The sequence below is a fragment of the Syngnathus floridae genome, chromosome 10, assembly GCF_059516105.1.
Source record: "Syngnathus floridae isolate MCC-2025c chromosome 10, RoL_Sflo_1.0, whole genome shotgun sequence".
In the NCBI taxonomy this organism is placed as follows: domain Eukaryota; kingdom Metazoa; phylum Chordata; class Actinopteri; order Syngnathiformes; family Syngnathidae; genus Syngnathus; species Syngnathus floridae.
Window position 1 is genome coordinate 5,502,784 of NC_142422.1, and position 26,804 is coordinate 5,529,587.

A 26,804-nucleotide genomic window follows, 5' to 3' on the forward strand; every position below is an offset into this window, starting at 1 on the left:
TTTTTGCTGTTGATTATTTGAGACATCATTTTAATACTATTCTGTCTCACCGCACTTGAGTTCACTTGCAAGCAGACCAATATCATCTTGCATGTTCACATGAACCATGCACGCAGAGCAATCAATCGCACCAAGGTATTTTTTCACCCCAACTAAATGTGAACACAGCCGAAATGATGAACACACAAACAGATCACCAGGTGATGTTTAGTCAACGTAAACAGCTGCCTGTACAAGTGGTAACACCTCATCATTTTTGAATACGAGATGTTTGTGAAGATGAGCGGGTGCTTATAGAAAGCTGTTTGAGCATTTATTCTAAATCCCTCTTAAGGTTCGCTTATGCACTTGTTAGACAATTCAGCTTACTAGTAGAACAACTGTTAGTTGAAATCTTTTCCTAGAGGTGGGGGTTGCCAGAGAGCGGCCACCACATAACTCCGCCCCTGGCTCATGTTAAAAATGGCGTGCTAATGTGCACAAATGTCAGATTAGTGCAAAGCTGTAATGGGAAAATCCACAATGTCTTTTGTAATGAAGACAAAGAAGGAATTGAATAAATGCTGAAATGGCTTCCCATAGCTCATCTCACGATTACAAACAAAACAAAGATCAGGCACTTTTTGCAATATTATACAAGAGTCCACAGAGATATTTACAGACTTTCAACAGTTTGACAAAACCACTCGAAGAGGGAATGGAAAGGGGTGGGGACTTCTTGCTGCAGCTTATTTTGTGTATGGGGAGAACTCAAGCACTTGAGGTGAGTGCTTCCTCCTTGATGACAACGTCGCGGGTCAACCTCCTGACCACGCCGGGTGACCGCACTTCCACATCTTCTGAGCGGGAGGGGTTAGAACGGTAACCATAGCGATAGGGATGAGGGGCGTAATAAGGGTCCTCTTCATCCTCCTCTTCCTCATCTTCCTCATCATTATGGGCTACTGCTGAAGGGTTGTAGGCCTGGTTGTAGGCTTGATTGTAGGGCTGGTAGCCACCGTTAGGAAAAGTTTGGACTGTGAGAGGGTAATGGGAACATTGGCGGTCAGTTGTGGCACACACTTGGCGAGAAATAACTCCATAGGGGAGTCCAAGGAGCAGAATTAGAGCTGCCTGGAGGGCGTTTAGGAAAAAACTAATCCCGCCACCAGAATTGCAGTCCCTTCTTTGTTCTCGCTGACTGTCGGTTAGTTGGGGTCTCCAGCCAGCAGGCAATCCCGGACAAAACAGAAATGACACACCCCCTAATAACAGGTTTGTCTATTGTAAGGAGACCGTTGAAGTCAATCATTTAATGAATGAGATTGTTTTTGAAATATTGATTTGTTGTTGCCTGGGGGCCCAAGGGGGGAGTCAAAAACTGTTTCTCCACCACCATCTTGAGAAGAGAAGCTTTGAAGAAATGTAAGGAGCATGCAGAGGTTGAAATCTCATCTCCTGGTGAAGTTAGAAATGATGGCAACGCCAGGCCCAAATTCGATGGGGGTTGTGCCCATTTTTAAGCAGGCAAACTGAATAAAGCAGCCAACAAGTAAGAAGTCGCTTGCAAGTGGTCTTGAAAGACGAGATTAGTGCTGAAAAGATTTGAAGAGGCTGCGGCACCGAAGCATTGTGTGCGCATAATAACAGTATTATGGTCTGTTTTTGGTAAACTATAATCCACAGTTGCCTCAGAGATTGTCAAAATATGGCGCCGGAACAGCAAAGCAAAGGCTGAATTAGACTTTTTTCCCCTTTTCTTTCTTCTTCTTCTTTTTTTAAATCCACAATGTGCAAATATGAAGCGGTTCTGGAAAAAAAAATGCTCCTGCAGGAAGGAAGTTTTAAATGCTTGCAACTCTCCATTGCAAAGGCGGATGGATATCTTGAAGAAGTCTCTGAATCTACAGGATGTAGAGGAAGGACAGGAGGAGAGCTGGAGAACGCTCCTCAGTAATCATTCCCATAGTCCCGTTGAACTTGAGTTGTGGAGGTGGAAGAGGAGCAAAGGGAAGAAGGAAAGGAGATGTTACCTCACGTTACAAAAGCACCCAAAGACACCAGATGGTTCAAACTCTCAAACTGCACAGACACAGGTTGCAGAGTTCTAACAGTGGAAATGATTAGTGTTGAACTGGGAGAAAATACTAGAGGAACCAAATAAATACAATGTAAAGACCGACTTTGTCAGGATGAAAAAAAAAAAAAAAATATATATATATATTTATATATTTTTTTTTAATCTAATTAATTTTTAACTAATTTAATTTAATTTAATTTAAATTAAATTAATCTTCTATCCAATTTAATTTAAATAAAATGTATCTTTTATCATATACTATATAAATATATATAAAAGATAAAAAATTCTAATTACTTTTCTCAACTTCTGCATGTGCATATTATTTGATTATATATGAGCATAACTATTTATATATTTATATGAAAATAGTTATGCTTTGAAAAAAGGTTGTTTGAAATTCTTCAAGCTGAAGCTACATTTTAGTCAAACTATAGTCAATACAAATGAAATCAGACATGCAAAGGACAAACAAATGCTGAGGTTTATTACGCAAGGATGTAACATTTCACCCGCAAACGATTCAGTACAGTCGAAGCCTTTCAAAGTTATAACATAAAAGTAGCGCCTGAATAACTTTCAGGAATTTGAATGTGACTTGATGGATAAAAGTCTCACCGTCAGCCACTTTTAGAAGACGATCAGGACAATACAAGTGTCTGAAGCTGTTAGAGGTGTGATGACTTTGCTGTGAAGCAGCTCTATCAGACATGCAGCTGCCTCATCACTATCAATATTCAAATCTGCCTTTTATCTGTTTTAGGGTTTGTTTACCAAACCACACACTCAAGACAGTTGTCAAGTACATAAACTTGTCAACGCAACAATTCTAAAAGCCAGATTAGCGTGCATTGTCTGAGAGGTTTATGAGAACAATAACAGTGTGAACCCACTGCCGCTGTCTACATTATTGCCTTTCATATTTTTTTTTTTAACTAAATGAACAGCTGCTTTCTATCCCTCAAAATGGGTGGAAATAGGAGGTAGAAATATCTGCATGAATTATTAAGAAGTAGAACATTTGACTTGTCTGACTGAATAAATATCATTTTCAATTCTGTTGGCAGTTGCAAGAATGACGGATGTGTCAATATAAAAATAATAAGTTCCTGGCCTATAAAGATTCTTAAGGTTAAATGAAATTCTCTAAATTTAATTTTTTTAGGTTAAAAAAATACAATTTCAGCTAAGGTGTTATTTTTTCATTAGCTCATAAGTATTTTTTGTTTGGTTTTGTTTTAGTGCAAGCACTATGCAAGTAAATAAAAGAGGCAAGCTATTGTGGATGCAGAGAAGCTTTTTTGTTGTGCCAACTTAACAAAACGAGTATTGCTTATGATAAAGTAAAGAGCGTTTTAAATCAAGGAGCTGAATCAGTATTTTTTGCCTTTTTTTTTTTTAAACAGGTGTAGAATCTGCATTTCTATGATGAAACCAATCAAGCTTGTGGTTTTACTTTTGCGCTTTCTCATTGTCCGTCCTTTTTGTAAGTACTTTCCTGGTGTGCTCGTGTGCTTACCTCCAACATTGTACCCCAAACAAGAGTTCTGGTCGCAGTAACCTGGCGATCCAACTGGTCCGGGGGAACCCGGATTGCCCGGCCTCCCTGGAGCCCCCGGGCTCCCAGGTCGCCCGTGGGGGCCCTGACTTCCTGTGTGCCCCTCACCTGGTGACCCTGAAGAGAAAATCAGAGCAGGTAAGAAAGAGTTGGCAAAAATGTAGCATCCAACGTTGGTGATATCATTTTTGCTTTTGCTACAAAGTGACACTAAAGAAGCCGCCTGCTATGTCGACTCTGCATAAAGGAAGCCACAGGGGAAAAGAGCGGCTAACAAGCAGACATTTACACAGCGGGTTCGGTTTTATGGACTTCAGCAAGAGATGGAGTCTACAGTATATTTGGCTAAGTGAGATGGTCCACTTCGTCATCATTTCTTAAAAATAACAACCCTCTAACAGTATTTATGAAGGAGTCTACTGAACAATGTTAAATAACCACACAATGATGGTTTTGTTTAATTAAAAAAACTGATCTTAATAAAAGAGCTTATCTTTGAGTTGAAGCTGTCTTACTCGAAGCCTTTTTAAGATATTACAAGAATGTGCCGTACAGACTCACGGCTATCACCATGCTGAGGCAGACAAATCCCAACGCTTACGAGGAAATCAAGTTCTAGCTCTTTATGTAAGAGCAACACACTCCCTCAAACTGCTTTTTGATTTCATCAGAGCAAAGTGCAAGCAAGTCTCAACTCCTTAACTTTACTACTGAAACATACAGTGCATGGGTGCAAGGAGCTCCAGGAGCTCAAAGCACAGTACAAAATAAATCGAGCAGTTTTAGAACAGTTCTGAAGAATTCAGACTTCTGCCAAGGCCTTTGTCACCCATAAAATCAATGTGGGAAGATTGATGGGCTATAATCTTAATAGCTAAAGAAGGTCAAGTTTCATCAGACCTCCTACTACAGGATGAAAAAATATTCCTATGTTGGCACAAAAAAATTCCAACCTGTATTACTGAGATTTGATTTTCCTCAATTTAAATAAATTATTCATATGCAATTGGGATTAAATGTGGAAAAATCGAATTTACTTTACAGATTTATTTTTGCAAATTCTAATCATACATTTTAATTTGTTCCCATTATAAAACCCCAGAATATGAGTATGTGGATCAAACTTTATCAAGAACATCAAAATCCAGGTCAAACATTTGAGACAGTAAAGTGCACACAAGCAAAAACCAAAAATACAAAGCAATCAAGAACTGCTTGGTGGAGTAAGTCGCACCTGGTGGTCCCGGGGGTCCCCGAGGTCCTTGTGGCCCAACACCTGGACTGCCTCTCTCACCCTTCTCCCCTGCAAGACCTGAAAACAGCAGGTGTCACGTTATATTTTTCATTCCTACTGTTGTACATCGCAGATGGCAGATAAAATTGCTTTATTTGTGGGGAAAAACAAAGTTTTGGAACATAGGATAAAATTGCGAATAACTACATACAGTGCAGAGTGTAAAGGATTGAGAATGAGCTGAAAGCACTTGGCGAGAGGACATGTTTGACAGGGATTCCATTCCCATCTTGACACGTGTCTGCTTTTCCAGACGAGAGCCAATCCTATTTTGTCTGCATGTCACTCAAACCGCTTTGTTGCTCACCTCTTTCTCCTGGCCGTCCACTCTGCCCGTTAGAACCAGGGAAACCGGGCCTGCCGGGTGGTCCTTGCTCTCCCTGAGGTCCTGGGGGGCCTCGTCTGCCAGGCTCACCAGGTGGCCCGGGCATTCTACTTACTGGTGCAGATGACTGGATTGGGATCTGGTTCAGGATGGAGTTATACCGTGACAAGTGGCCTGAACACACAAAGAAGAGAGCTTGTGTTTCTACTCCAAAAACAAACCACTGGCTCTTTAATATTTATTTAAAAAAAAAAAAAAAATCTGGTATCATTCGAATTCAATTTTTTTTCCACCGATACCAAGATGAGATATTTTTTTAAATTCTTTAAATACGGTATGTTTAACTACTTAGCATATGTTGACCTCCAGCAAATTATTATTATTTGTTTTAATATGTTTCATAAACACAAGAAGAAGTTGGTACTGGTTGCTATAAGCGAGCTTGCTCGGTCACAATCCTCCACGAATCGTCCCTGACAGCGAGGTCATTTGGTTATAATTAATTCTCTGCAGAATTGTGGATATAAATATTGCAACGAATCTTATTATAGGTGTGAAAGAGTACCCAAGTGAGTGTGTGGGATTTTATTTTGCTGATTACTCACTCTGGATGAGTTGCTCACACACTTGTCTGGCTATAGCACGCACAGCTGCTTGGGACTGCACGTCACCCTGAGAAAGAAATAAAAGTTTATTCCTATACACCATGAATGGATTGGTTCAACTCATACCTGATACCATTTGGATGTCATCTAAATATAATAAAATAAATAAAAATGGTTGTTTTGAAGCATACAATTTCCCAAAATATCTTAATTAGATGAAGAATTACGATTCCGGGGAAATTAATGGATCTAGGCCAATGATGATTGATTAATTCACTGAGGCGTGTCCCCATTTTGCATTTCCAGCACATCACAGGAGGAACTTCTCTTTTGTTTTAAAAAGCTATTCAACATTTTAACACATTCAGAAAAAAAAAGTCTGCAGGGCATGTGAAAACCCTTCCGCAAATTTGGGAAACGCAGTCTGCTACACTTATTACAAACCCACAACAGATGCGAGTGGTAGCGGCTAAATATTTCATGAGACTATTTCCAATAAATGTTTTAACTTGTCCCTGGTAAATGATCATATACCCCCCTCCCCCCATACACTGTGAAGTGAGTTCCATCATTGGGAAGATGCCCACCAGGCACAAAGTTGTAATACAGATGGAGGGGAGGAGGGGGGGGAATCCTGCAGAGACCTTCTCACTTCCAGTAAATGAAGCGCAGTAGGACACAAATGACGGTAAAAGTAGATGAAATTGGTCGGGTGAGAGTTTGATTCAGGGTAGGAAATTGTGTAGGAAATTCTCTCTGATCACCCTGTCGCCAAAAACAGACTCTCAATCTGAATCTGACTTGAGTCGCCAAACAAGGAGCAGACAGTCCAAAACAGAAACAGAATGAAGGCTTGTGCTACACAAAAAAAAAAAAAATGGGAGGAGAGGAGGATTGACTTCTTCAAATCCAGACACCATTGGTGAGTCTGAGCAAGTAATATTCCCATTTCATAAAAAGTGAATTAGTTGAAACCAACATTGATTGATTGTAGCATGGGCAGACTTACTCTTTCTCCTTTATCTCCTTTGATACCAGCGGGACCCTACAAAATAAAAGCACGGAATGAAAATGGGATTTGGATCTCACTATATTTCTCCTTCACCACCAACAGTACCTTTAAGTTTTGATACTTTTATATTTGGAGAAAATATAGTCCATCCATGCAGGTCCTTTGCGTGCACATAAAAGTGTACACAAAATTGTGGCTTTGAGGGCTTTTGGCAATACTGTAAAGCACCCGAATCTCATATCTGGTCACGCCATATACACGGAAAAGCTGCCAAGCGCACTCCGACTACGAAAGCATATCAGACTGCAGCACATTGCAATCCTGAGGCAAACAAAAGATACAATTTTACCTGCCTGTGATTTAATAATCACGTTCGGCATATTGCGGCATTTTAATAAAAAGCTCCTTTATCCTTTGTGTGATGACGATTATATTGTAGAGGACAGGCTCTCCGTGCTGCAAATTGCTTTAATAAAGTGCAGTTTAACTTTTAAAGTGGAATTCCTCAGAGAAGAGCTTCAATGGAAAATCCTGGCTAACGATAAGATGATTTCTGGTGGCTGTTCTCTAAGTTCATGCTAATGTGTATTTTTATTTCTAATAAATAAATTAAAATACTGAATAAATTAATAAAAATGATTTATTCATAAATAACTATTGTATAATTATAACAATAAATACCATATCTACACATGTAGCAATGTACTGAAACAAGACAATATGCTTTTTCTAAACATTAAACATAATATGGACAAAATTGAGTTTAACATGTTGGCTCAAAGGCCCCCGGGGCAAACGTTCCGATTTCTCCACATGGCCCCTTTTCAAAATTAATTGCCCACCCTTGTATTGCACAGTTGTATCTCATTACTTTTACATTACACCAGTTGCTTCTCCCTCATTGCTCTGTTTCCATTTTACTGCTCCTCATTTCATTTGATTCACATGGTTTTAGCAGAGCTTACATAACTTTTTGAATATATATTTTAATTGGCTTTTTTTTTTTTCTCCCCCACAAGAAAAGTCTCCACATAAGCTTAGATTTTTAGGGCAACTGAGTAATATTTTACAAATGTATCACAGGTTTCCCCTTATTTGTAATAAATTTAAAAATAAGAAGTAAATATATATGGACTTACAGAAAGTCCTTGCTCTCCTTTAGGACCTCCTGCTCCAATGGGTCCTGTAGCTCCAGGTGCACCCGGGGCTCCCTAAAAGACGGAAAGCATTGCTCGTTTATTAAATGTACCTGCCAAGAATGTATTCTCCGGGTAATAACTAGAAAACCCAAACTTACAAGAGGGCCCGGCGGACCCTGTCGACCCTGAGGTCCATCATTACCTGGTAGGCCCTGTGACAGAAACATTGATTTGCTGTTAGTCAAGATTCATCCGAGAACTGTTGATGGATAAGACATTTCCGCTATCTTCACGTTTGAGTTGCAGACCGACTCAGCATTTATTTTCATTGCAGGTAACGATTCGTGCAGTTTTGGCACATATTTGCACAAATCCAGAATTATTCACCTTGGAAAGCTTTGTAAACTTGAATTAACATCCAACTAGGAAAATAAATGGTTTGCTTTCAGAGTGTGCCCTTTCATCACGGACTCTCGCCTTACATGGCTCTCATTCCAGCCCGTGTGAAGTGAAGCCAATGCAAAGCAATGCAACTGCTAAAATATTGAACACAGCTGAAGATACAAGCCCCCAGATATTCCAACCAACCAGGCTCTAAGTTCTGCTTACGTGTGTTGGCTTGCTTATGATATCAAATCGTATTTGGTGAGACAAAGATTGCTGAGAACATTCCCTGCGGTGTTTCGACTTCGGAGGCAGCGACGATATCGAGGGGTTATTCACCCGTCCAAATGAAAACAGTCGCTCCAACAGCACTTTGTGCATTTTTTGCACAGTAACAAATCACGCAAGCGGGAGAGGCACCAAGGAGTCAAGCGTTGTTGCAATCAAACCGCTAAAGACACACTAGAGAAGCTAAACTCACATCTCACAGTTTTCCAAAAATGTGATTGTGTTCATATGTAACAAGAAAAATCCATTTCATGTTTTGATAGAATGAATTGGACAAATGTAACCAGCCAAGCTTGGGCTGTGATTTTGAAGCCATTGGCCTCACAACCAAGACTCCACATAAAATGTTCAATTCCACCACCAATATCCAGTCGAATTGGTACTTAAGGTTCTCGCTGTAGAATTTAACTTTAACAAGATTGATCTGAATCTTTATATTTCACAGTGTTTATGCATGTATTAAATGTACGACAAATTAAAATTTGCACTGTGCTGTAATACTGAAGTAATGGCTCCCATTGGGACCGAGACAAAAACACAGCAGGGATTAACTAACTTGGTGGTGCCATGAAGCACTTTGATCATTTAAAATGATAAGGCATAAAAAACATTCAAATTCGTTTCACTGTGAAATGAATAAAGGCTTTTTCTGATGCGTCGTAGCAACAAAAGATGTCTTACCCTCGCTCCGGGGGGACCATCCCTACCGGGGGATCCCTGGCTTCCAGGAACACCCTAAACACAACACAAACAGAATTTCCTCAACATATTCTCAACCTTTATTAATCCCAGGCATATATTTTACTTTAGAAAAACTTCACCGCACACAACCAAACAAAAATGTTACAAAATGTGTATACTGAACTCAAAAATAATGATGATCTCTTAGTCACCAATTTATTTACTCAGTGTGAAGTAAGTGTTTGTCTGTCTAGTTGAACTCAAAGCTATTATTCTGTTGTTCGAACGGAAACGGGTGGACAAATAGGTTAATTGTACTTTTTATCATCTCGGGAAAGAGCTCTCAATTGTTCTTGTCTGTCACTGTTGCTGGCATGGTTATATAGAAGAACCATAATACATTTTTTAGTCATTTCTAGGCAATTAAAAAATGTAAATTGTATCCTTCCACCTGATGACCTCTCACTAATGTGCTGTGAAACAATAATTAGTAAGCAATGATTTTGAACATTCAGTGAGGACATGTACTGACAATTTGGTCACCAAAATTTAGGGCCCATGTGCAGACAGCCTGCTGAGCTGAGCGAAGGCAGTGCCTTCACAACAGGAAATGAACTTGTCGCATTGGAGCACCGGCATGCTGGGACACAAAGTGGACTTCGCACAATATGGAAGCATGAAATTGCTTTACGAACAGTTTTCCCGACATCAACCCCTCTGTGCATGGTAGTGTAAATGAATAAGTTCAAAATGCGATTAAGGATAAAAATCAAAATAAAATCCGAGGGCAGGACAGTAAATACAGTTAAATATTGTATAAAGAGAGGACACCATGCTTCATAATCTACACCTTGTATCAAATGTAACAGATGTGGCCTTTGGCAGCCATGCCACACAGATGGACACACACACGCAGACACACACTGTCTCTTAATTTAAATATGTTGTTTATAATTTACAAGCTAATGAGCAACAGTAACATGTCAAAACTCGCTAAAGGGGTGGAAATTTTGCTGCAGGTCAATTCGGTTTTATCAAAACAATGACACGATGCCCTTTTAGCTGAATCCCGAGTCATTATTACTGTAATAATATTATTTTATTTTTCTAGGAGAAAAAAGAATCTTCCCGCATGGAATGATTGTTTTCAATTGCTTTCTTGTGCATACTTAAAGCTAAACTGTACGAAGAGAGTAATTTATTGCTATAGTAAACATTCCAAGTAAATGACAGCATTTTTTAAAAAAGATATATTTGTGGGAATGGTTCTAGAATAACGTTTGTGTTAAATTATGTAGTTGTTAACTCAAATAATAAACATTCAGATCTTCTGTACATTATTAATAAATTAATAAATAAATCAATAAATTAATAAATATTAGACAATTAAATATAACCAATGTATATATAAATATAACATATATACAACACACACACATATATATATATATATATAAAACATATATATGTATATAACAAATATATATATAACATTTGTGAAAATTATTGAAAATTAAAAATGTGTGGTGAAGTGTGGGTGCATTTCTGAATATTAAAGAGAAATGTGCTGGATATGTTTTCACTGCTTGCTTTAAGACTATTGTGAAACCTAAGCAGTGAATACACTACAGAAGTATATATTCCTTGCTGAGACAAAACAAATAATTACATGATAACCCACACACACACAGTCATAAAAAAAAGCGATAAGGAAGATGGATGTCCTAACACACAATTTGCTATTCATTGCAGCAGCATTTTCTTTCCTATCAAACTGAAAGAAAAATGAGGGGATGCTGATGATGACAAGGTTATGTGGAATTTACTGCAGCCACAGAAGGTAAAAAGATTGAGAAGAAAGAAAGAGAAAAGAAATACAAACAGAGGTGTTGCTCTATTGGTGATATTTGCTATAGCGTTTGAAAAATAGGATCCGTCACGCGAGCGTGTATGTACATATACACTTATACATACGCCGATACACACAAACACATGCACACACACATTCCTATTCTTCTCTCGTGATTCCAAGGTAAAATTGCGCTGTAGGTTGCAACAAAAGAATGGAGATCATTCATGGGCTGGAAGAGCCCTCCATACAAACGTTTCCTGTAATTAGAATACTACTGTCGTTGCGGTGGGAAACGGGAATTGTTATAAACACTGTTCAGTTGAGGTCGTTAGTTTTGTTACTCAAATACTCAAAAATGAGATTCAGACTCAGCTCTTTAGTTTTGAGTTGTTTAAGCGTGTCAGCCAGTGACTCCACTTTCAATAAATGGTCTTGCAAAACTGAATTTCAAGTCAAACTAAGTTGATAAGCACTGCTTATGTGGGATTCGGAGTGCTCAGAGGATCTTTCAGAGATTAATATTTAATTTGCACTGGCAGGACAGTAACAGATAACACTAACTTTAGCACTTGAATAAATACAGTCTGTAAGCGTGAATCATTCCTACTCATTCGGGAGTTTCAAAGTAAAGTCAATTTCATCCAGTGACACTTTTTTTTACTGCTTCACAAGATGGATAAAAATTTTGAACGGACCTACGATAACACATCAAATGAGTTCTATATGATGAACACAATTTTGAAATATTGGTTATATTATAATGAAATAAGCTGTGAAGTCATTAAATGGGTTTCTATGGCAACGAGGCTTGTTGACATCTATCTGCAGGCACTTCAGTGATAACTCAGGAGATGTTCATTTGTATTCTTTAAGCATGCACACACACACACACAAATACAAAGAAGAAAAACTTATAAACAGGCACAGCTGGGTTTCAGTTCATTTGATCGTAGCCAAAACTGTGTGAAAAATGGAATACATGATTGTTGGGCAGCCTACCAAACAACTGTGTTTGACGGCAGACTTTGTTTCACTTTTATAAGATTGAGGGCTCTATCTTGGTGAATGGGCTAAATCTTGCACGGCTCACGGTGAACCTTCCACAGATGGGCACAGGCCAGTGTATCTGAGAGAGGGAGGTCTGCGCCGCTGTGTGAGTGATCACGTGCAGTCAACTTCAGTCACGGCCAATCAAAGTGACTCATTCCCACTGCTGGGTTGGCATACCTCGCTTGGCAGCGACCGGTTTGCCAAATTGGCAGTGAGCATGGAAATCAGGATCTGCTAGCATTTGTATCTCTGATGACTACAATAAAAGCACCCTTGACGTTTTATAAAGATGGAGCGCAACTCTTACCATTGGGCCGGCTGGGCCAATCTCTCCCGTCTTTCCCTTCTCCCCAGCAGCGCCCTGCAAAGTAAACATTGTTCCACATGTCAGCTGTCTGAATGATAGCAGTCATAGCGACCAATATCAAGGGACCAAAGAAACGAACAGCCGTTTTCTTCATAAAGTTCTTCCTTAACACAAGTGAACTTTGGACTTGAATTTCTGGCAGGATACCTCTTTGACAGTTTATGCTGGCAGGTGTTTTGATATCACAGAACTTGGGAAAACACAATGTGAGCTTTTGAGCCAATTGTGGAAACAATTATTTCCTGTCATACCATTTGTCATGCATATATATGACCAACAGTATAGTTTTTTTTAACACTATGTAACACTTTCTTCCTGGAAAGAGGAATTCATCTAATGTACTGTGAGCACTTACCGGAGGCCCCTGAATAGAGAGGCCACTGGGTCCTTGAGGACCTGGTAGTCCTGGTGGTCCCGCAGAGCCAGCCTTTCCCACAGGCCCTTGAGGTCCCTACATAAATAAAAAAATAAATATAATAATTAAACAAATCATTAAATATACTACACAGTATAATAAAACAAGTTATAAATAAAATTATAACAACACCTGATCATTAGAATATTGTTGGTGAGTATTGCAATTTCATTTATGTCACTTTTACTCAGCAGCTACAATACTAGGTACATTGGGGCAATCTTTTTTTATTTTTTTTACTTATTTGGTTACCTGAGAAAATATGTATCTCGAGTATGTGTGTGGCATATGATTGTGTAAAGAAGAACAAAAATGTCCCAGGAATTAGAAATTTCGAGAAAGACTCTTGGGTGGGCCATTTCATGTTCATCTCTTAACACGCTGTGCATTAACAATAATATTTTCTCATTGACTTACTGAAAGGCCTCCCTGCAAGACTGAGAACAAGTGGTAGGGAGAACCCTAGCCAAAACACGTTTTCCGTATATCGCACTAAATAACCATGAAGGGGATGGGGGCACTGAACTGCGACCTCCTTCCACAGCTGCTGCATGGTTAGTTACACTGCACCATTGTATAAATATACAATATATCAACATACACTGTATTGCAATCCTTTATAAAATCAGGAATGTGATGGGTATGTGGACCCACTGCAACAGTGTAGGTAGACAATGTTGAATTCATAACAACATTCATGCTCGTTAGTTAACATCCAGGATCATTAGTTGCGAACATCCATGCTTCATAAATATCTAAATTTGTTTTTTGTTGTGGATAACGTGCAGCTGTTGCCTTTATATGTGGCAGTAAATGTTTTGAATGTATTGCCGTGTTTGACAGCAAAGTCCATCACACATGGTGCAACTTGGACTGACCGCAAAAAAATCTCCAGAAAAAAAACGAAAGACTGTTGGCGTCTCGCACGCACATTCAGCATTTTGATTTATGGACATCCTGCAATGTTAGATGCAGTTTTTGGAGAATGCACGCACAGTACATATTTTTATTAAACCATGAAAAAAGAGGAACATTCAAGGAAGATACAGCTTTCTTCAGTTTTTTGGGGTGAGAATAAAAGAAAAGAGTGGGCCCATATTAAAAGGCTCACTAATTTCATTTACTTGACTGCAGTACATTCAATGCTCACATATGCTTTAGTAGTGGAGAGCTTTTCCATCTCACCCAAAGGTGAGACATTAGAAATACATGATAATTTTTTTTATTGGGAAAGCATGTTAAAAACATACAAAGATTTTATCTCTATTTGAGCCACTCTAGTATTACATAAAACAAGCCACCATAACAAAAGCTAAAAAATCTCCTACATGCACTTTTGTCAAGCATTCCTTGGACTCCTTCTGTCAGATTCCACAAAAGCACTATCCTGCCAAACCCAAAAAAGGTAAGCAGAACTGGAATGTTCACTGGCATCCACGCTGATGTTCCACTGAATTTACGCCACACCACTACATTAACTGACAAGTATAGTTCAGCAGCTTGGTGATGAAGTACTGACTGCAAGAGTGAAAATTTAATCAAATCTGTATGGCCACAAGCTTTATGGGGTGGGAAAAAGGTTAAAAACGCCAGTCGTGTATATGTGTGTGAGTGCAAAAGGAAAGACGGGGTGCAATGTTATTCCATTCAGATTCCCGGGAACTGTTTTCCTCTCCTTAGCAAGAGTTAAGCTAAATTTAGCTGAGCAAAGTTACATGGCTGCTTCAAGAACAAAGGGGGATTTTATAAAAGACTCTTTGTGAACACTTCATATCCAGGACATTTGATTCCATCGTTTGACCACATCAGTAGGGAGTAGTTGGGGGTTTGTTCGATCCTTGGAGAGCAGGTGTGGACAAAACACATGTAGAATATATAGTCAGCAAGTCCGTGAGAACACTGCTGAGAGATGTTGTGGGTGTTTTTATTGATCCTCCCTCCGTTGTTCCTCATGGGAGGGCTGTCTCACTCTCCTATAGCATTGTACCTCCACCACATGAATGTATTATCTTCGACTCATTAAAGTCACACAGACATTTAATAAGCTCCCAATCCACCTTCACGTGAATGGGACTTTTACAAATTGCATTCACTAATGATGCAGCGTACTGTCTATTCAGCAAATTATTGCTCAAATGATCACAGATTTTCAAGAGATATATAAGACGTCATTAGTTTTAGGTTTTTCGGTTTTTTTCCCAATGTGAAGAGCTACAATAGCCACAACTCTCGTATGCCGTAAAAATTCACGAGGAATGAGTCAGCGTCTTTATGAAATTGCTTATAAAAGCTATCCATGTGATTTTCTTTTTTCATCATGAAGGCGACTGTGCATAGGACTTTCAAAGCTCCCCAAAATGCTTACAGATTCATTTGCTTGTCTAGTCAAGCACCAAAAATACTAACTCACCGTCACTCCAGGTTCCCCCCTGTCTCCTCGTGTTCCTCGTATCCCCGGACCACCCTAAAACACAGTACATAAGTACAATGCACTCGAAATTAAATCATTACAAAATGAACAATGTATTGTATTAAAATAAAAATATGGTTCATGGTTGACACACATTGAGGCATGGTGACTGGTATGCTGCTTTAGTGCTGAAAAGATTTATCCCATTTATGACGGCCACATTGCACAGTTACAATGTGATTTAAGTAGTCTATTCAAAGCTGCGGGTACAAACAGACATTGTGAAAAGGAGACATAAAAGGGAGCTGGTGTTGGGATGAAGCGAACGTAAAAGAAAAATAATAGCCTGGCCACAAAATAGTATCACAGCTGCATGTTGTGCTGTTGAAGAATGAAAGTGAAAGAAAAAATCAAATATAAAGAGATGAAGGCAGGAAAACAGGTAAAACATGTGCATTTACTTCTATATTAGCCATTTGTTGCTGAAGTGCAAATTTGTTGCAATACAAGCTTCTTAAATGAGACGTAATTAAGGAAAATTAGAAAGACGTTGTCAAGTGGATTTCTCAAATGAGAAAGTGGACCTGACTTGGGTGCACCGGGATGAAAATTGTGGCGGATCGTAATCTTCTGTGATAAATGAAATCACCATTTAATTACACTCTCAAACGAGGTGGTGCCGATGGTGGAGGCAGACAAAATGATTGAGAGTTGTAAGTGAATAGCGGAAAACACAGACCATATGGCAAACGGAACGTCTGAGCGGGGAAACAGAGACAGACTAATTGAAAATGAAGATCATGACGAGTAGAATTTCTCAAGCCATAAAAGAGCTTGTGTTACTTAGAATGTGTTTTCTGAAATACTCCATTGCAACTTCAAAAAATCTGGAAAGTGACGTAATTAGTATTATATTTGAATTCATTTAAATCAAAGTAACTTCAGTGTGGAGAAACCAATTAAACAAAATGAATTTTCTTCCTGTTGCACCACACAAAATATTTTATTCCTACTTCTATTCCTCTTTGACTATACTGGACAAGAAAAGAACTGAAAAAATATTGTGAATTTATGATGCAAGAACAGACGCTATGAGTAGTGACATTTATAAATTAGAGTCCAGGGAAAGAAAATGAACAAATAAAAGTTGACTAAAAACACATCTGCGGTCAATCATAAAACAGAATGACAGAAACAACTCACGGGAGGTCCGGAAGGTCCTGGGGGTCCCTTGCTGTCTTGAGAACAGGTGCAGGCGTGAGGCATTGAGGGGCACTCCTCTTCAACTCGCTACAACATAAACACAACAACTCTTCTTGCTTAGCCATGTCAGAGTTGTGCGCCAAATAATTCCCCGAGTCATCATTAAATTTTTTCAGAAAAAAAAATCAAATCCAACAAACAAAAAGAGTCCACTCGTCTCAATTCAACCTTTGCCAATTACCATGACCTGGATGAGTGAAAATCTACGCAGCCGTGAAGAAAAATATTTTTTTAGCAAATGCACTGATATTTTTTATTGTTGTGCTATTAAGTAACAAACTACATACACAACATTCCGTTTATATTTTGTAATGTTTATATCAATAAATATAGTGTGATGATTAATTCAGAGCACTGACTCTGTAGTGGATTTTGCAACTCATACCTCTCGTGTGTACATGCGAACATAATGGAAATAGAAAGATCATACAGCACATCCTCTGGGGTGCACCATTGCATGTAATTCAATTCTGCAAATGAAATTAGGTGCGGTTAAACGCCAATGCTGTTTCGCCAGTGGCCATCCCCAGTCAAACGAATTCCAAGTCATTTGGACCTCATTTTAGTTTGGTCGTTCTGGTTTTATCGTCACTCGATTTGATCACAAGCACAATTACGGCTCTGATGATCTCAAGCTGTGATATCCACCAAATGACTGCACGTTCACAGATGACAGGAGTGTGTGTTTGTGCAAATGTGTGTGTGTTCTTACCAAAGCTGGGAGTTCACAACATTTATCCATGCTTGCCCACGATGTACTGCAGATGATATCAAACATCTGGAGCTGAAACTGCAAATACACCCACGCAACGTTAGACTCGGAGCAGTTTGGGCTTTAATGGCCTCAGAGATATACATACATCTCGATATGATGCAATGTGATGTGAGCAGCTTAGGGTTAATGGTCAGTGATATGTTAAGTGGATAAAAGTCCACTTGTCCTCCTTGTCCTATTAGAGAAATACTTTTGCTCAGCATGTTCCAAGCAGCACTTAATCTTTTACAGCCCACTCGATCCTGATTTTCCTATGAGACTTGATGTGCCGTACATGGCTAATAATTCACTTTCCCTTTCTCTATGCCTTTAAACATGTAAACACACTTCACTGCGTCATTGCTTGATCAAGTTATGGGAGAAATATTGGAACGTTTTTTTTTATTACATACAGTTGGGTTTTGTCATGCACACGTGTTCAAATATTTTTAAAAGATGAATGGTAGTAGAAACTGCAAGCAATCTCTCTATTTTCTTAAAAGTCAAGACAATTTGTAATTTAGTAATGACAGATGCAAAATTGGTCTAAAATAAAATGATGTGGCGGGCCGTATCTAGCCCCTGGGCCTTCGGTTTGACACATGCACTAAATTAATTGATAAGTGCAGTTCTGCAGCTTGGCAATCAAATGCCGCCTCCACAAGTAAAACAGGAATTGAATTTTTATGGCTGCTCACTTTGAGGGGTGGGATGCAGGTTAAATTAGCCAATGGGGGATGACATAATTAGCGGACGTTAATATGCAAGCAGGTTACACATGACTCAACACTGACCGGAGCAGAGTTGTCCTGTCTACGTTGAGACCGCACCAAACGACCCAGGACCTCCACGCCATCCGTGGTGATGTTCCCGGCTGCAGTGATGGCTTTTTCTCCCACAACGGCGCAGTCCAACACCACCTTGACTGCCGTCTTGCTGATGCTCACATGGAGCTAAACAAAAGCAAGCATTAAATGCATTTTGAGTATTTATCAAATGACAGTACAAACATGATTTATTCCGATGTTAGCGTTACTCGCTTATAGGTGAACCACCTGACACAATCTGATTTTTTAGTTTGTTCACAACAAAATGGATGAATAAAAAGTAGATTTGATGGCAACAAAAGCTTTTGGTGGTTTGAGGTTTGATTGTAAGCCATGTTTATCCTGATGAGATCAACCACAAGATTGCAGTTATGAATACATATGAATAAATAAAAGAGCAATTGGGGTAAAACATAAAATAAACAAAAAGAGAAAAGTGATTATTCACAGTCTCAAACATCAACAGCATCACAGTGTTTAGAAGGCACCTCGTTTGTTTTGGTCTGGCTTATCATTTTCCAGACATGAGACAAATTGCTTTTGGTTCTTCTGCTGAGAGTGATGCATTATCACTCATATTGCACGTATGATTTGGGAGGGAAATGGGGAAGATTTTTTTATTAACTCTGTTGTACTCTGAGAGCGAGAATCCATAACACAGCGTTATCGAGCGATTGTTATCCGCAAAGAGCACAAACACAGCTAAACAAACACCAACGAGAGAAAAAAGGTAATCAGAGCAAAATAAAAATTACAAAGTTGACTTGATATTTATTTATTGTGAAAGATATCCCGCTTATCATGAAGACTTTTTTTTCTCGATTTGGCTTTAAATGTATTATATTCATTTGTATCCCTCAAATGAGGGTATCCCTATTTTGGCTACACACTGCTCAGAGAAGCAGACTGTGCAATTTCTTTTGTACCCAGCAGGACTCAAATTGTGGCTCTCTGCAGACCCATCCCAATACCTTTAAAAATGATGGGTTAAAAGTTGGACCCCCTCAGGTGGTGGGAAAAAAAACAATGTCGGGGTTGTTTTGAACAAAAAATGGGTCGTTTTGGGTCAATTTGACCCAACTTCCAAGTTGGTCCAATTTTTAACCCAGCATTTTCAAGGGTGCATGGGCCGCTCCCTAATCTTTTCAATTTGCGTGAAGAAAATGTCACTGCACTTGTAGTTCTTTGCTCGCAGCTTGCCCCATCTAAATCTTCCCACCTTACTCATTGCCTCAAGATGAAAAAACTTGATGCACATGGTAATTTTTCATATACAAGTTACTGCACAAATGTGGCCATCTGTCTTTTAAGTGATGAAGTAATGAATTGTAAATATTAAATTTGTTATGCATTGCATATTTTATGTGTGGCGTTGCATAAATAGTTGCATAAATTGCAGAATTAGCACAATAGATATAGTGCCCTAATGAATATTCATGTGGGGGCGGGGTTAGTTGGGGCTCAGTTAGTCTTTTAATAAATGAGGAGTGAGGTATTTCAATTGCTCAGAGTAAAAAATTGCCCTAAAACAACATGACAACTGTTTTTAAATGAGCATGTACAATTAATTTTCATCTGCTGTGTGTTTAATCTAAAACATCTTTAAGCAACATTATTAGAGTGTTTCTAATTTTTGCTATGAATGTGTCACTAATTGCAGCAAATTTGAATAAATGGTATAACAATACTTTGTCAAAAAGTACTAAAAGGTCTGGCGCTTTTAAAACTACTTGAACTCCTGATGAGACACTCCAAAATGTCAGAAGGCTGGTATAATTGATGCTTATTTTTTCCTCCTTTTTATAATGGATACTTTAAAGAATAGAATACACCATTAATAAGGCACTAAGTAGAAACACTAACCTTGTGGAAACTTCCATGGAAGACTTTTTTTATTTGAGGCTCTTCAAAGGTGACACTTTGAAAGTCTCCTTTGTAGTCGTAGTTGAAGAATGTCAAACTCTTTCCAGAGTCTGTAGGAGATCCAGAAAAATGAACATTAGGACAGATCTTACAGGAAATATAGGCACAGCTGATTAAATGTATTAAATGTTAGTTTTCAAGACAAATTGCTCCGTTTTGATTAAGCACAGACAAACAAAAGACAAAACATTGCTCATTTAAGATTATTCAGGCATGAATATATTTTTAACCTCAAATTTGAGAACAGAAAAAAAAATATCCCACTGTGTAACTCCAAAATAACTGCACTCATTGTACAATGCTGCTTATTGTATTACTATGTGAAAGTTGTCTGTAAGTAACTTTGATATTCATCCTCATTAACACAGCGAGAGTTCTCTATTCTCCCCAGAAGGGTCTCATGAGTCACTGTCGGCACTAATAATTTTTTTTCCCCTTAACATAGCTCAGTACGTTTAGAAAGACATTTGTCTTTGTTTTGAGGGAAGTGGCTGCACGGCTTCTGAAGTTCTGTGGCTAACCCCGTGGAAAGGAAGCCTATGACTTTGAAAGCACTCCTTTGGGGATTATACAGTTAAAAAAAAAAAAAAAAACTTTTGCTGTAAACATATTTTCATCAATGGCTCTTTCGTAACTCCAAGTACACAATGTCTTTGTCAAGTGAAAAGTTGCTGGCTAAGTTAATTTCACATTTAATCATATTGAAGGATTTATCTTGCGGTGCTGAGATTGCAGACAGCACCACAAATCTGCAGATTGAGACAATGACAAGATAAAGAAACAACACGAGTCGAAATAAAACCCACGGTCCAAGATGAGTCCCACCAACGGCTCGGTGTCCTTATCGAGGATTTCCCATAATGCAAAAGGCTCCTGCGGAGTCTCAGGAAGCAAACGGATCATCATGGAGATGGTGTAGTCGGATGGTAAACCTTCAGGATGAAGGTACCTGGTGCACATGTGCAGAAATGGCGAGACACATACACAACACACAAAATGAGTTAACTGTGCCCTAAAGGCATGTAGCCTACTCACTGGAGTGTCTTTTTCAAGTCTCTTTGCTGCTTGGCTGAGAGCTTTTACGGAGTGCTTGGCTGCCTCAAACTGTCTCAGAGTGCCACCTTTTTTCATCACAGAATCAAACTTTTTGGGTGGAAGCTGCCTCTGAGCATTGAGGTTCAAACAATTTCAGCTTCTACTTTTCAGCACTCTTGTCAATGTCACTTTAAAAACCAAAAAATGGAACGCTCCTAGTTAAGGAGGCTAAATTTAAAGCTGCCTGACGAAAAGCCCCCAACAACAACACTGACAAAATAGCATTACAGTAGTACTTTGGATTGAAGGTTGCGGCTATATCTGAAGCGCATCTAGTTTAAAATGTAAACTTGATAATTTGTTGCTTTACGTTAAGCCTTGAAATATAAAACTTTTTAATTTTAATGTTAAAGTGATTTGAGAATGTGTTGGCAGAACATCATTTTTTTTTATTTACATAAGTGTTATATCGAACGGGTGCTCCGAACATATTCCTTTCCATTTGGCACAGCTGACATTTTTGCTTTATTGTAAACTAATATCAAGAACAGGTTACCGTATTTTCCGCACTATAAAGCGCACCGGATTATAAGGCGCACCTTCAATGAATGGCCCATTTTAAAACTTTGTTCATATAAGGCGCACCGGATTATAAGACGCACCTTCAATGAATGACCCATTTTAAAACGTTGTCCATATACAAGATATATACATTTGGCCCGCGGGCCGGACTTTGGACACGCCTGCTGTAGTGGCTCAATATTAGCCCATATATACATAAGGTGCACCTGATTATAAGGCGCACTGTCGGCTTTTGAGAAAATTGGAGATTTTTAGGTGCGTCTTATAGTGCGGAAAATACGGTATGTAGGATTACTTCAAAGAGCATATTTGCAATGTTACATGAACATAAACATTTTAAACATTTCATGTAAAACCAAGAAAGGTTCTCATCACATTTCTTACCCCTGAGTTGACCCACCCTTACTTACTTGGTGGGCTGTGAGACCAGAGCGTCCCGGTGTAACCGGTAACACGGGAAGCTGTTGAATGAGCCTGGCTCCATGGAAACTCCAGCTATGGTGTTGTACTCCTTCTCCACCAAACCAAATTTCTCCATCATACGAAAACCTACAGGAGACCAAGTACTCATCACCCCCTCCTGCCTGTGATTAAACCCGTATTAGCTATCATCTCCTGTCAATTTAACATCTTACCTGCCATGCTGTTTCCACTCATCAGAATAGACGGACAAGCTGTTACAAAATGAGCGAGTTAGTTAGATCCTTCTACTTCCAACTGTTATTTTCAAAGTGTGGTTGCTCACTGGCAGTGGCTGCCTCGCAGACAAAAGTAATGAGCTGTTCTTCGATTTTCTTCACAGCATCCAAGTCATCCACGAAGAAGACGTGTCTGTCGCTTGGCTTGCTGGCAATGTTGACCAGTTCGCCGTAATCTGCGTCGGCAAAGCCGATTGCAAAAATGATGTATCCTGGATGGGGGGGTGGGATCAGATCAATAAATCAAACCCGGTTGAAGTTTTTTTTTTTTATAGAAGTCATAATTAAATCTCAATAATGCATGCAAACAATCCAACCTAGTTTACTTTTTGTTTGTGGAACAGACTACAAACCATCTATCTGCATTTCCTTGGACACTTTATTGACATCATCTTGTGAACGGCCATCAGTGAGGACAACCAGGACTTTGGGTACGCCCCTCCTGGCTCCAGCATCAGAGGTGAAAATGGACTCCTTCACATGTTTAATGGCTCGCCCTGATAAAGGAAAGCAATTTTAATTAAGAGTAATCACAACAATAACAAACATTTAACTATCTTCAACTATTTTACTTGTGTCAGCAGTTTTTAATAACTGTTAATAAAATACACAGCATATTTGAATTTATAGCAGTTCTATAATGTACTAAAAAGTTTTATTTTGTGCTTGAATCTCCCAACCATTTTAACTGACATGTAAAAAAACAAAAAAAAACAAAAAAAAACTTGCATTCTTTATTCTGTCAGCCCAAATAAAATATAGTTTGAAGGCCAAAACCTATGCATGTCAATGAGAGATCGACAAAACTCTGGAGGCAGCCAAGCTAAGGGCAGCCTGTCCATTAGCATTTAGAATAAGTGAATTTAAATGAGCTCCTAATGTTTACAGATAAGACTGACCAGAAGACAAAAATCTCACAAAGGTTGAAAGTTGACCAACTTTTAAACGTTGATTCACAGGAAACTTTCATGGATTTAATCAGTCAATAAAATGCATGTGGGCATCTTAGATAGTTTTAAGATCCTCCCATAAGACAAAACATAAAAACTTTATTCATGAGATGAGGCTTAAAGGCATTTTCTCAATCATGTGGGATTTGAGCCTATAAATATTTGATATTGTTTTTGTTACTGAACAATTCTTGTCCTCACTAACCTTTGAAAGGAACCATATACATATCACGGTAAGGCAGAAGGCTTCATGTTTATTGCCGTTTATTGTCACACTCTAGTATCATTAATGGCAAGACAAGCAGATCATTAAGTTGTCCTTTAAAGCCGTGATTGATCAGTTCATTATCACCACACAACATGTTGGAACTTCTCACTTAGCCATTCTGATTAGTATTTATAGTTTGTGACGCTGCACTTGACCTTTTTATAATGGCATGGACAATCTCTGTCATCTATCTTCAGAAGTGCTCCTGTCAATTAACGTTTTATTTTCTCATCCTTCTTCTGTTTTCTCGGGCTTGTCTCCATCTTTAATAGTGGCAGGGCTAGAATGGAGTCAATCTTACATCAACAGTTCTTTTTTTTTTTTTTCGGACTCCAAAAGCTGTGAGTGACAGACATGCCCACCAATTTGGGTCTTAATAGAAACTCTTTTTTTCCCCCTACAAACCTAAATCACATGAGCTAATCTGCAAAGAAAGGCACAGATAATACATTTTTAAATTAAATACGATGAAAGAAAGGATAATAGATTGCTTGACAGACGAAACAATTAAGTGAAGGATATTATAGTTATTATTTCACCATTTCTTCACCTCACATAATTATTAACAGACATTATTGAATTGCAGTTATTATAATGATACCAAAAAAAGTATGTGTTATCTTCACATGAATGTAGTCACACATTTAAGTAAAGCTACTGTACATAACTGAGTTACGTTTCAGCATGGGTGTCAAACTCAAGGCCCAGGGGCCAGATACGGCCCATCATATCATTGTATGTGGCCCGCGAAGAAAAATTGTGCATCGACTTGTCTTCAGTTTCAAAAAATTAAAAAATTGCGAGCAATTTTTATTAGCATTCATCTATTTAAAATATTTGAACCGTTTTTCCTAGGCTCTGATTTCAAAACTAGTTATTCATCAGTTTGTGGTGTAGCCTATACTGTATATAATATAAGGCTCAAGGTTAAGTTATGAGACTATGGAAAATAGAATCTTTGAATTGCAAAATAAATTAATATAGCATATATGCATTTAAGAGTGAAATTAAGGGTTTGAGTCAAACAAAGTTTGCGCAGGCACTTAGTATGTTGCTTCATTTATGAAGGCAATTCTAGCTGCTAAATGTTTCTCATAAGAACATGCCAGAGGATGGAAGACAGCCACATTCACATACATCGCCACCTCCAAAGTCAACTTGACAGGCGTGTGAATGTGGAGCGGAAAGACTCCTTCAAGATAATATTTCCTAGCAGATTTTGCTTTTTTCGCGGCATTCCCATCACATGCACTCACCTGTTTGATATAAGCAAGAGCCTTGAGACTAATTAAAAGCTATCAGGCTGTCATTTTGTCGTTGGGTGTTAGGGAAGCGCAAAATGAGAACACCTTGAATCAGAAAGGTGTTTAAGTGACAAAGATACGTGTTGAAACTTTTCTTGTTAAGGTATTAAAAATTTATTTCATAACCTTTACTTTTAATGTGAACTATAACCCGCACAACTTGATTGAATAACTAATTGGAATCGTTAAAGGGAACATGTAAAAAAATATATTAAGATGAGTGGTGTGTGCACACCCTCGAATAACTTGCAATAATAACCAACCACATTTAAACAAGTCAATACACACACCTGCTATCACAAAGTGACTCTGATGAAACGCAAATGAAAATCAAGATTGACACTTCCTTTACCTCTTCGGGTGCAGGATCAGCAGTTCATTTGCATCTCAAAAATAACAATGATAAAATTTTGTGGCTTGTGAGAGGTGTGGAAAAAAGGCATCATTGTCACACTAGAAAGGCCTAATCCCAAAAGAGAGTTGTCGTCAGGGTACAAGTCTTGACATCTCTTCCCCAAGGCTTGTAAGTCATCAGGCGGTTGAAAAAACAACAGCAGCAAAACATCAACAATAACACCCAACTAGAGACATAAATAGGGGATAAAGGGCAAAACACCCTCAACAACCAAGAAGCCTCGATTAAACCTTTACGGATTACCATGACCTGGATGTCCGAGGGAATCCACACAGACATTCTTTTTTTCAAAGATGTGTCAAAAATGACAAATGATAGCGCGGTTGGCCTATAAAGAGTAGCGTTGTCATATAGCTGCCAGTAATACATGTTTCTAAACTGTCCAGGGATCACACGGGGCGAGAGTGGAATTGCAGAAGCAAGCCAGGCATGAAGTGAGACTCTGAGCATAGCAGAGGGCCCAGGAACTCAGAGATGGAACCATGGTATTGGGCAAGATTGAAAAAGAAAAAAAGGGAGAGAATATTTTAGTCAATCAGGAAAAATGTTTTGAAATATGACATGGAATTGTGGTTTGGTAGCTCAATTAACCAGTACTTTGTGCGTATTTAGTCAACCCTGTCAGCGTACGTTGGGCTCCTTTTATGAAAGCAGTTGTCTCACAATCAGTGAAGATGTAAAAGTTAAAAAAAAAAACAAAAATACTTGAAATAATCTCTTCCTGTTTTAGCCCGCAAAGCCTCGTTGCCTCTCAAGCCTTTATTCTCTCGTTCAGAAGGATATTTTTACCTCTTCCAAGGAGCTTATGATTTTTGTTTGTTTGTTTGCCAGTTTCTAAGCAAGAATAGACATAGTTGGCACTTTTTATTGGTGGAATGTACATGGACCAAGAAAGAACTCATATTTGAAGAATACTAATTATATATGGTTCTACTTCCTTTGCGATATCTCAGATTTACATTCTTAAAAAATACAATAAATCATATAAAAGAAGCATGACTTGATTTCTATGGGTTGAAGAAGAATGGTCTTGTCGCTAGACTAATGCATAAATACATTACAAAGAACACTGTACATGCTGTAAGACATTTATTAACATTTATATGGGCCATTTTTCCTTTACTTCATGTAAGGAGGAATTATTCGAGTAGAGCACTGACATCCATGTTTGTGTGTCTGTCACACACAAATTCTTTTATGAAGATTAGATGCAGACTACTTAACACGCACATCCCAAAAGTAAACAAGGTGCAGTTATTAAATTGTTTACGTGCTGAAGTTGCCAGGATGTTCCCGCGTGTGCTTTAATATAACCAATCAAGGTTGAATAATCAGCGATGCCAACC

General features: G+C 38.6%; 1 protein-coding gene across 2 annotated transcripts in view; it reads right to left on the reverse strand.

The window, feature by feature from the left end:
- Positions 1-1,099: 1,099 nt before the first annotated feature.
- The window catches only part of col14a1a (collagen, type XIV, alpha 1a), a 70,513-nt gene continuing 44,808 nt past the window's right edge, over positions 1,100-26,804 (reverse strand). For both annotated transcript variants that reach the window (XM_088387038.1, XM_088387037.1), the window contains 21 exons: positions 22,875-23,018; positions 22,569-22,733; positions 22,459-22,497; positions 22,234-22,372; positions 21,013-21,155; positions 20,147-20,256; positions 18,251-18,409; positions 17,415-17,492; positions 16,643-16,729; positions 15,440-15,493; positions 12,970-13,065; positions 12,555-12,608; positions 9,346-9,399; positions 8,151-8,204; positions 7,993-8,064; positions 6,851-6,886; positions 5,842-5,908; positions 5,219-5,410; positions 4,852-4,929; positions 3,579-3,734; positions 1,100-1,958 (listed from right to left, as the gene is read on the reverse strand). In XM_088387038.1, coding sequence (XP_088243164.1) covers positions 1,930-1,958; positions 3,579-3,734; positions 4,852-4,929; positions 5,219-5,410; positions 5,842-5,908; positions 6,851-6,886; positions 7,993-8,064; positions 8,151-8,204; positions 9,346-9,399; positions 12,555-12,608; positions 12,970-13,065; positions 15,440-15,493; positions 16,643-16,729; positions 17,415-17,492; positions 18,251-18,409; positions 20,147-20,256; positions 21,013-21,155; positions 22,234-22,372; positions 22,459-22,497; positions 22,569-22,733; positions 22,875-23,018 — 2,006 coding nt within the window. In that variant the 3' untranslated portion in view covers positions 1,100-1,929. The remainder of the gene's footprint in view (positions 1,959-3,578; positions 3,735-4,851; positions 4,930-5,218; positions 5,411-5,841; positions 5,909-6,850; positions 6,887-7,992; positions 8,065-8,150; positions 8,205-9,345; positions 9,400-12,554; positions 12,609-12,969; positions 13,066-15,439; positions 15,494-16,642; positions 16,730-17,414; positions 17,493-18,250; positions 18,410-20,146; positions 20,257-21,012; positions 21,156-22,233; positions 22,373-22,458; positions 22,498-22,568; positions 22,734-22,874; positions 23,019-26,804) is intronic.